This window comes from Berghia stephanieae, chromosome 2 (assembly GCF_034508935.2).
Source record: "Berghia stephanieae isolate SIO BIC M18660-M18661 chromosome 2, UCSD_Bste_1.3, whole genome shotgun sequence".
Classification (NCBI taxonomy): Eukaryota; Metazoa; Mollusca; class Gastropoda; order Nudibranchia; family Aeolidiidae; genus Berghia; species Berghia stephanieae.
Genome location: NC_088361.1, coordinates 107,072,793 through 107,084,322, shown reverse-complemented (window position 1 = coordinate 107,084,322; position 11,530 = coordinate 107,072,793). Strand labels below are relative to the sequence as shown.

The following is an 11,530-nucleotide window of genomic DNA, read 5'->3' as shown; positions in this document are numbered from 1 at the left end:
TGGCCATTAAGGTCCATTTAATTCCCCAGAAACCAAGATTTTTAAAACTTAAAAAAAAAAATTATTGACTCCCTTATGCCTGCAATCCCATATTATAATCTGTGTATTATATTGCTAGTATATCTGTTTAAAATGGTCGCGTGGATAAGGCATTGAGTTAAAGCTCGGAACATCCCGGTTGAGCCTCGCTGTCTGGAACTATTTTTCTTTTCTTTGAGTCACAAACTTACCCCCCCCCACTTTCTGACGCTGCACTGCGACTGACGCCTGAGTTATTTCGTTGTTGTTTTGTTTTTCTTCTTCTTTCGTTTCAGAAGGAGATGGAAACTACTGAGTTTTTAACCCCCCAAAAAATCACAATAGGATTCAATAGTCTGATGTCACGTCGTCCAGCAAAGAGCAGCTTGGTTCTAAACAAAGAAAATCGGTACTTTTTATTCTCCACGCTGCGAGACCGTTTTCACGTGTCATGTGATCAGAATGCAAAAAAGTCAAAACATCAGATTTATAAAGTTTTTCTCCTATGAATATACTTTTATGCTCGTTGGAGAAGTATTTAATAATATTGTTCCGATAGTTTAGAACCAGTTGCTAAGTTACTATGAGTCATTACGAGGGAAGTGACGTCACGACTGTTGAAGGCCATTATATTTATAACCAGACTCGTTCACACGTGTGACGTGTAAAGTTGCAGCGACAGGCACTTTGCGTCCCTTTACAACTAAAATCTATAGGTTATAGGTTAAAGATGTTACATCCCCTGAAATGAAGACAAGGAAGAAGACAAAGACAACTTTTATGAGCAGTTGGTTGATGGGGTAGAAACGATTCCGAAACATGATATAAAAATAGTGATCTGAACTCTAAGATATCATGCAACAATGCAAAGGTATCGTTCGGCTATGTGGTCTAGTGGTTTGACACTCGCTTTCGGATCGGAAGGTCCTGGGTTCGAGCCTCGCGCTTGGCGCATAGTTGAGTCCTTGGAAAAGACTCTTTACTCACATTCTCTCACCGTACTCGGGTGTAAAATGAGTACCTGGTCGTTAACAGCGTTGTCTTTGTCCGAATAATTGTAATATCGCCTAATAGGCGTTATGTCCCGTCCTGCATGTTAAATGTTGCTGTTGACCAGGGACCCCTTGTAAGGCGCTTTGAGCACATTTAGTGGATATTGCGCTATATAAAAAAAGCTCAAAAGCTCAAAAAGCAATAATGTCACGAATGAAAGAGTAATGGGGGAAAGAGGGATGAGGTGTCAGGGTTGGAAATGGCCAGAAACTACTGACATTTTGTATTGCAAATGATTTTGTCATTGGTGGAATGATGTTTTCGTTCAGGATGATCCACAAACTTACATGGGTGATAGAAACCACATTGCCACATACTCATCAATGGCCAGAAACTACTGACATTGTGTAATACAAATGATTTTGTCATTTGTGGAACGATGTTTTCGCACAGGATGATCCACAAACTTACATGGGTGATAGAAACCACATTGCCACATACTCATCAATAGAAGGTTAGGAGATGTGCTGATGTTGGAAGTAACCATCTGGTAATAGCAGATGAGACTCAAAGTTGAGGGCAACGACAAATATAAGTAAACAAAGAGTACGATGTGATATGGGCAAATTTAAGGATCCCAATATTTCGAAAACCTTTGCAATAAGTTTCAAAAACAAATTCCAGCTACTAGCTAACTATTACACCCCACTTCAATTCTTATTAACCAACCCCTCCCCGAAGAAATCATATAATAAATAAATATTATTTAGGGAGCCTTATTACAAGCACTGGCGGAGCTGAGAGAGACGCAAGGAACATATTTAAATCACCGAACAATGTCTGTAGATCAAAAGGTTACAGTACAAAAACCTTAATGACTTAATGTATTATTTCAACACTTCTGTCTGGATACGAATGCTGGAGGATGATAGAAAGCAACACGAACAGGCTCTCTGCATTTCACATAAAGTGTCTCAGTTATGGAGCTCCCTGAAGATGATGACCACGGACAGAGAAAGATGGAGATCCTCCTTTGCTGTTAGTAAGTTTACACATATTGTGATTCGCTTTTAAAAATGAAGTAATCTACGCAATATCAATCGTTTAGAGCGCCTCTAAATTGAATCAATATAACCAAACAGCGCAGTTTTGTTCCAGAGGATTGCAGTACACTTTGGTCAATGTTCATGTTGGCCCATTACGGACCTCCTGTTTTAAATGAACCACAAAAATCGATCGCCTGTCAATTTAGATCTGACGGAAGGTACTTTACGACAGACAAGCATCCTATCGAAAGGGTAGCAAGCAATTGCTTCAGTACGATTATTGTTAAAGAAACTGGGATAAACTCCGACCCCACAGACATGCTGGCTCTATGGAACTACCAAAAAAAAAAAAAAAAAGTCATGAGATAAGGGAAAGAGCCCAAGGATTATCTGTAGAAAATCCCAAGGAACGAAGTAGATCATTCTAGGGCAAATTAGCGACATATAGCCGGACGTCCAATTCGCTACCTTGTGAACTTTGAATTTACATATAAAGTCGCCCTGAGCCAGTTTATTCATATTATTATGAAAAATAATGCACATATTTAGCAACTTTTGTTGCTTTTCCCTAAAATGAATGTATAAAATGTTATGATAAACTGACTGGGGAAAAAAAAAAAAAAAATTAAAAAAAACTGCTGCTAACTACTGAGTCTGAAAAACGGCTGCGACATTGTTACAGTCGACAGTCGACAGTGTTCAGTGTTCACTGTTTTGTGACAGTTTGTATGGAGAAACCAAAGAGAATCGACAAGAAAGAACGTTTTTGATTTTTAACAGGATGTCTGATATCAAAACACTGGAACATTCGACTCTAAAAGTAAGGGGAAATTAATGCTGGAATAGCTTATACGGTTTGGTTGGTTCGATTTTGTTCTTATAAAGGTACCAGGCAGCTTGGCACTGGCACTGTCACTTACTTGGGAGAGCTATCTAGGACCCTTCTCTTTTCTATTTTCTTTTACTCTCATTATTTCAATTTCAAGTCTCAACTCTCAAACTGAAGTCGAAGTCTCAATCTTCCCCTATTTTGTCACAATTCCTGCATTCATCCAAATCAGAACAAAAATTCCAATCACCATTTGATTAGCTGATTGACCCAATTACATCCGTTTGCGGATGACAGCCATCTTCTATCTTAGACATACGTCTAGAGTCAACTATAGCATTCTTAGTTATTTCCATCCTCCCGCTCACCCACTTCTTAGAGAGAGAGAGAGAGAGAGAGAGAGAGAGAGAGAGAGAGAGAGAGAGAGAGAGAGAGAGAGAGAGAGAGAGAGGAATTGACTTTGACTTTGGTCAATTGAATAATAAAACTAAAACTCTTGTCTGGAAAGAATTCAAACACGTTACCTGTCAATCACTTATCATATCGTTGACCAATGAGATTACAAACAACAGATTGGACAGGTCAAATCATAAGTCCGAATTTTTTCTTTGTCTGGTCATTGGAGATCTTGAGAAAGAGGGTGGGGCTTATCTGGTACTTTATTACATGAGAATGAAAGTTGAAGCACGTGAATGCATCGAATACATGCACAAAAGACACACACACACACACACACACACACACACATACATGTCATTATTAGAATCTCTTGGTCAGACAAAGCACAAGAACAACGTATGCATTATCAATAGCTGAGGGCTTCAAGTGATCTGTTGACCAATGAGGAACGATCATTTTTATAGGCTTTCATATTTTTTAAAACATAATTTGACTTTCTTCATGTGCTAAACAATGAGATGTTGTAGAATCATGCTTTTACTAAGAATATGAATGAGAAAGAAACGCTCTTCTTTCCATCAACATATCATATGCCATTGGTTGAAAAGAGAAAAGACTGATTTTCAAGTGGGTTTACAGAGTCGATTCTAAAAACAAAAGTGGATGGGATCGTTGTTAATGACGTTGCTCGATTCTGATTGATTAGATAGATGCATGTCATTTTGCAGAAAAAGTAGCTTTGATATATGCCGCTTTTGAAAAAATAAAATTCTATTCTCTCAAATAAAAGGGGGTGGAAGCTATTTTTGAGAGAAATATTTATACGCGTGAAATGCTCCATAAGTCAGCTACATTTTAAAGTTGATTACTCAAAAGATGAAAAAGATGAAATTTGGCGTATATCCCATTTTGGAATGGAACCCTTCATATGCAAAAATGCAAACTTATAGACAACAGGAAAGAAATAAAATTAAAGTGCTACAAAGCCTTCGTAGGATCTACATTATAAATTAGAATATAGCAGTTCTGTCTGGGACCCCCAGCGCAGCACAAATCATAAATTCAAGAAATTGACCGAATCCAAAACAGAGCAGTCAAATTTATTAATCAAAACAACAAAGAAAACTGAAGAAAGCGTGACAAAGCAACGATATTTAACAAAAAACCTGAATGACCAAGTGAAATTACCTTTGGTGAAATTCAGCAAAATAAGAGGAAGCCATCCAAGTCTATGGTTCCTAACTCAAGAGGAGTAAAAACCAAATAGCCTAGTGTCACTTCCCCTGCAGGTATTCATGGATTTATTTATATAATATCGCAAACATTCCTCTGGCAAAGTTCAAAGGAATCGATAAAGGCTCAAAAGAAAATCCTCTCTTGTTAGATTTGCATGCTATACACCTGTAATGTCGGCCCAACTTAAATGCTTTGTATTCGTCATCCAAAACATGGTTCTGATTCCTGGTGATAGCAATAGCTTTTATGACATTGTCGTACCTGAAGTATACTCATCTGGATTACCATGAGTCTACCACACCTGCAAAAGATTGCAAATTCATTGAATCTGCCCATGAATAACTTCATAACGGATCCCACTTTATTTTTCTTCATCATTAGTAATAGTATATTGCTCCCATAACTTTTAAGATATCAACTAACAGTAATACTGTGAAATCCTATAAGGTTAAAATAGTAAAAAGTATCCAATATTATTAATAATAACACATTTTATCACAGGCGGTTAGCGGCACTTATAACTTTAAAGAGAAGCATGAACATTTTATTTCCCAAATGCTCATATAACTGTTATATTACAGGAACATTAAAGCCTTTAAGTTTGCTTTGCTCAGCCACCTTTCCTCTCTGAAAATACAAATTTATAGACAGAGAAAGACCTTATAGTATCAGTAGAATTAAAGCATGAGTTAATGTATATGATAAAAGAATAGGATAAAGGTACTCTCTGGACTTTCTTGACGTTTATTTTTAAAAAAATTCACAATCAGGGTTCGAAAACATATTAAAAAATGATTGTTGTAATTTGACAAAAAGTGCACATTTTGCACCTGCAAATGTGCCATTGCATCTGTAAAAATTTACAGAAGTCACCTTGTCTCCTTTCTTTTTTCACAAATTTGTTGTTTTGTATTGAACAAACTACTTGCTGGTATCAAGCTTTTTAGCAATGCTGAGACTTTAAAGATGCCTTATAGACGAACAGGAAGTTACTTTGATTTTTAGACTATCAGGAAAGTACTCTGATTTATTCCTGTTTAGTTAATTATGTATTTGTTGTTTGATTTTTGTTTGTTTTATTTGCACATTGACAGTCTGACTGTCATTCGTTTTATATGATGATGATGATGAATTAATGAAATTATTGGTATATTTTTGTACAATATTTATTTTTTTTGCAGTGGTAATTAACCTGAATTCCAATTCGATTATTCCAGGTGCCATATGAAATCCTCAATAAGCAGTTCCGGGCATCCCAGAAGGTGATTGATAGGGAGGTGTCTAAGGTGACAAGTTGTGCGGGAGATTTAGAACAGAAAATTAAAGTTCCCAATCTATCAGTGAAAGATGTGAAAACAGCTTTATCAACAATGGTGGATAATTTATCAATGTTGAAACGGAAGGTAAAGATGTTCAATATGGGCTTTGAAATTCAGTTATAGTTGAGAAATACTTCCAATCTATGCAAGTATAAAATGATGAATTGGGAAGTTGGCCCGTTTTGTTGAAAAACAAATGACAGACGGGATAAAGTGAAACAAAATCTGGAATAAGTTTCTTTTATAGAACAATGTTGCATGATTTTGCGCGTTCACTTCTGTGGTTGATGTGTTAATGAAATGTAATCTTTTTTTTTCATGCCAACTTACTCCAGCTATAATAAAAACATAAATAAACTTATTGCTTTCATGGTAAAATCTATTGAGTGAAATGTCTGATTTTGTTTGACAATAAATAACATCGTTATGTCGGTTTCTAATGAAAGCTAAAAACACAACACAAATTTGGAAATCGTGATTTTAGAATGACTTTGGTATAACTGACATAGTTTCTAAACCAATAAGGATTTTTGATTAAACTTAGCAATTATTAACTTAAGGTTTTGTTCTTGTTGCTTGCAAATTTTTGAATGTTTATGATTTTTACCTTGTATTAAACCAGTGTCATATTTTTTCTATTTTTTTTTCTCTTGCATCCTTTATATAAGTTTTCATCATGCTTGACAAAATTTGTAATTTTGTTTGATTTCTGCATCTTAGGGTATATGGCTAACATCTGATCCCTTGTATGGGAAAAATGATAGGTCCTGGATGTACACATTTTTACTTATATTGAAGCTGAATAACTGAGAAAGTTTTTAAAAACACTAGAAAGCCCAGAATGTTCATATTTTTTTCAACATATGTGACCGTCCGCCTCGAAACGGTATTAAGTCGGATTTTTCATTTTTGGGTTTTTGTTACCCAATCATAGCTTATATTATGCTGCAAATTTTGATACCAAATTTATAAAATTCTGATTTTTCATTGCCCAACTATGACCATTTGAAGTAGGGAGAGTGTAAAAACCAAGTTTTGAGAAAATCGACTTTGAAGTGAGGCACCGTTTTCACACATAATCAAATCAATGGGCAAAGATAACTCCTCAGATACGGGCATTGAAAATTTGACGAGAAAAGTAAAATTTGCAGAGATGCCAATTTTCAATTTGACTCACTGGAATTTCAGTCACCACTCGGAGGAATTTCAATGCCGAAAGAGGAATTTCCGTACACACAAAAAGGGAATTGGGATGATTACAAATATTTTCTGATATATGAACACATTGTCAAATACAACCCCAAAGTTTCCTTATTTCAAGTGAAGAAAAGCTCCAAAACATAATGATGGTAGTGAGGATGATGTTGTGTTGGTGGTTGTAGTAGTAGTAGTAGTAGTAGTAGTAGTAGTAGTAGTAGTAGTAGTAGTAGTAGTAGTAGTAGTAGTAGTAGTAGTAGTAGTAGTAGTAGTAGTGATGATGATGATGTCATAATGGCTGTAGTAGTAGTACTAGTAGTAGTAGTAGTAGTAGTAGTAGTAATAGTAGTAGTAGTAATGGTAGTGATGATGATGTGGTGGTAGCGGTGGTGGTGACTGTGGTTGTAGTAGTGGCAGTGGTTGTAGTAGTAGTGATGATGTGGTGTGGGTGGTTGTAGTAGTAGTGGTGATGAAGTGGTAGTGGTTGTAGTAGTAATGACGATGTGGTGGTGGTGGTTGTAGTGGTAGTGGTAGTGATTAGTGATGATGATGTGGTGTTGGTGGTTGTAGTAGTAGTGATAATGATGTGGCGGTGGTGGTTAAAGTAGTAGTGGCAGTGATGATGTGGTGGTGGTGGTGATTGTAGTAGTAGTGGTCGTGATGAAGATACGGTGGTGTTGGTTGTAGTGTATGTGTGTGTGTGTGTGTGTGTGAGTGTGTTAGAGAGAGAGAGAGAGAGAGAGAGAGAGAGAGAGAGAGAGAGAGAGAGAGAGAGAGAGAGAGAGAGAGAGAGAGAGTGCTAAAAGTGCATCAAGTGATAAGTTGGGCAGCACGAACTTTAAAAACTAACGAGGCTAAAGTTTGAGGTCAAAGTATTTGTTATTAGCTATTATTGGCAAGTGCAGGAAGGTGAAGATAAAAATTAATCCAGTGAGCGCAATTTATTGATTTGTGTATGTGTGTGTGTGTATGTGTGTGTGTGTACTTGTGTGAAGGTGGAGAGAGAGAAAGAGGAAGAAAGACAGAGAGAGAGAGAGAGAGGGGGGGGGGGGAGAGAGAGAAAGAGGAAAAAAGAGAGAGAGTGAGAGAGATAGATAGATATAGAGAGAGGGAGATAGATAGATAGAGAGAGAGAGATAGATAGATAGATAGATAGAGAGAGAGAGAGAGAGAGAGAGAGAGAGAGAGAGAGAGAGAGAGAGAGAGAGAGAGGAGAGAGAGAGGAGAGAGAGAGAGTGCTAAAAGTGCATCAAGTGATAAGTTGGGCAGCACGAACTTTAAAAACTAACGAGGCTAAAGTTTGAGGTCAAAGTATTTGTTATTAGCTATTATTGGCAAGTGCAGGAAGGTGAAGATAAAAATTAATCCAGTGAGCGCAATTTATTGATTTGTGTATGTGTGTGTGTGTGTGTGTATGTGTGTGTGTGTACTTGTGTGAAGTGAGAGAGAGGAAAGAGGAAGAAGACAGAGAGAGAGAGAGAGAGAGAGAGGGGGGGGGGGGGGGGGGGAGAGAGAGAAAGAGAGAAAAATAAGAGAGATTGAGAGAGGAGATAGATAGATATAGAGAGAGGGAGATAGATAGATAGAGAGAGAGAGATAGATAGATAGATAGATAGATAGAGAGAGAGAGAGAGAGAGAGAGAGAGAGATTTGAGCTAAATTTGTTTAAAGGGTTTTTACGGCGCTTGCAACACTGAATGCAGTAGTATTGGTGGTGGTAAGGCTGTCGTTGTGGTGATTGTAATAGTATTTGCAGGGATGGTGATGTGATGGTGGTGGTAGAGATGATGAAGTAATAATGGTTGTAGTTGTCGTGGCATGGATGGTGATGTGGTGGTTGTTGCAGTAGTGGTGGTAGGGATGGTGATGTGGTGGTCGTTGCAGTAGTGGTGGTCGGGATGGTGATGTGATTGTAGTAGTGGTGGTAGTGATGGTTGTAGTAGTAGTGATGATGATGTGGTGGTAATGGTGGTTGTAGTTGTAGTAGTAGCAGTGGTAATAATGACGATGTGGTGGTAGTTGTTGTAGGAGTGGTAGTGATGATGATGTGGTGGTAGTGGTGGTTGTAGTAGTAATGGTAGTGATGATAGTGTGGTGGTGGTGGTTGTAGAAGTAGTGGTAGTGATGGTTGTGGTTGTAGTAGTAGTGATAGTGATGATGATGTGGTGGTGACGGGGAGGAGTATCCTTGGAACAATTAAACATCACCGGAATTTGACGGAAGTTGCCTGTAACCCGGAATTTTTTGCTCCAGACCGGATTGTTTTTCCGGTGAAACCGGAGTTTTGACATCACTGAATCTCGCATGAGCTTCGATTATACATTTGATAATGTACATACACATTTTTGAAATAATCCAAGTATTACCTTTGTAGTTATTGATTATTATGTAAGATGTCCTTAACATAAATAAAACACCCAAAAATTTTTTTTTTTAATGCCGACAGTTTTATGACGTTGCTCACATTTTGAAGAATTTTTTGTATTTAAATAAAGAATCAGTGAAATAAGAATTTTAATGTGACATTTTTGTCTTATTTATCAGAGGAAATACGGTTTCAAAATGCCAAAAGTTAAAGAAGGATTTATAATTTCAAAGTACAGTTTTGTAACTATGTGAAGCCGGGTGGGCAGGGAAAGAAATATCAAGAAAGAGGATGGGAGAGGAAGAGAAAGAATGAGATAATAAAATACACACACACACACACACACACGTGAGAGAGCGGGCAAGAGAGGAGAGGAGAGAGAGAGAGAGAGAGAGAGAGAGAGAGAGAGAGAGAGAGAGAGAGAGATAAAGAAAGAGGAGCGAGAGGGGGAGGGCAGAGAGAAAGTTAGTCATAGTCAATCAACTGGAAACATATTGACCAATGAGATTGCAATTAAAGAAATGGGCTGGTCAAATTTTTCATTGCATTGTTCCATTTTGAGACAGATGACAGCTTCAGCTATGTGATCATTAACCAATGCAGCTAGACAAAGAAATAATAGCACTTGGTTTGTATCGAAATGCACAAACACACACATATATAACACACGCATGCTGACATCATGACACACCGCCCGGGCATTTTAATGGTCAACAGGCGCATGTGATGAGCGTTGACCAATCAGAATCATTCATTTGTAAAGTTGTCAAGGAAAAACCTAGACTTGTTTACAGTTTTTAAAGTTCCTTATTGGTTGAACCATGACATTGTGGAAAGAGTCATGCTCACTCTGAGCCCTTTGCTGTGGTATCTTACAACTTATTGGTGGAGGAAAAGACTTAATATTACCAAGCCTTGGAAATGGTAGCTCTTTGAGAGAAAGTCAACTCATGTTTTGAATGTTTCACTGATAGTTGCTTTTTTAAACTTTAAATATATATAACTTATCGTCAATACTTATGTTGAATTATTATGTTTTCATGTAGAAAAATGATTGTAGTTTATGAAACAACCAAAAACTGAAATTTGATCATTTTGACCATTACCACTTTAAAACCGGTTTTCTTCGTTTTCCATATCCCGACTTAATACTGCTTCTAGGCATAGGGTCACATATGTGAATCTAAAACTGAAAATGCAGGAAAAATGGGTTGAAATTAATGAAATTTGGAGATTTCTCATTTTTTACAGAGATATTAAGCGACCCATTGACACATTTTTATACTTAAATATGTTGCGCCAAGCAAATATGCTAAAACATGTATATTAAGTTTTATTTTCAGGTTGATAATTTATATAAAAATTGCAGAAAAACTGATTGTCATTAAACATAAGGAGCATATATTCACCCATCAATGACCCACAAATGGATTTCAATGGATGTGAAATCAAATATGTTTAAATTAGCTGGTACCAATTTCCTTAAGGTTTCTCTAATTTTTGTAGCTTAAATCTACTGGACATAGACTGTCTGGATGTGTTGACTGTGGTATATATTTATATACCTTTTTAACTCATCTGTCTACTGGACATAGACTGTCTGGATGTGTTGACTGTGGTATATATTTATATACCTTTTTAACTCATCTGTCTACTGGACATAGACTGTCTGGATGTGTTGACTGTGGTATATATTTATATACCTTTTTAACTCATCTGTCTCACCTGATGGCTTTATGGGATCCGTGTTGGCTGCTGCTGGACTTGATGGTGCCTCATTCAGGTTCTCTTTCTTTACTGACCCAGGCAAATTCATTCATGTACTTTGTTGTGGCTTGAAGATGAAATGTTCTTGAATGACACGGTTGGCTATTGTCCTTTGCCTTTAACTTAACCCTCTTATGCTACTGTCGTTAAGTTCTCTTATTTTGAGCAACATCATCATCATCATTGCCCTTTTCACCCTGGGTCAGGGTATAGGCTACAGACAAACAGTTTCCATCCTTCTCTATCCCGAGCTAACTTTTTTATCTCATTCCAGGTCTTATCACTTCTCTGTATATCAGCTTCTTTAATTCTTCTCCATGTTCCTCGTGGCCTTCCCCTTGATCTTCTGCCCTGAGGGTTC

The 11,530-nt window shown here is 37.2% G+C and overlaps 1 protein-coding gene across 1 annotated transcript in view; it reads left to right on the top strand.

The window, feature by feature from the left end:
- The first annotated feature begins 2,712 nt into the window (after positions 1-2,712).
- The window catches only part of LOC144966175 (E3 ubiquitin-protein transferase MAEA-like), a 32,698-nt gene continuing 23,880 nt past the window's right edge, over positions 2,713-11,530 (top strand). Inside the window, exons 1-2 of the mRNA XM_078902314.1 lie at positions 2,713-2,877; positions 5,739-5,924. Of these exons, the coding sequence (XP_078758440.1) occupies positions 2,839-2,877; positions 5,739-5,924 (225 nt within the window). The 5' untranslated portion in view covers positions 2,713-2,838. The remainder of the gene's footprint in view (positions 2,878-5,738; positions 5,925-11,530) is intronic.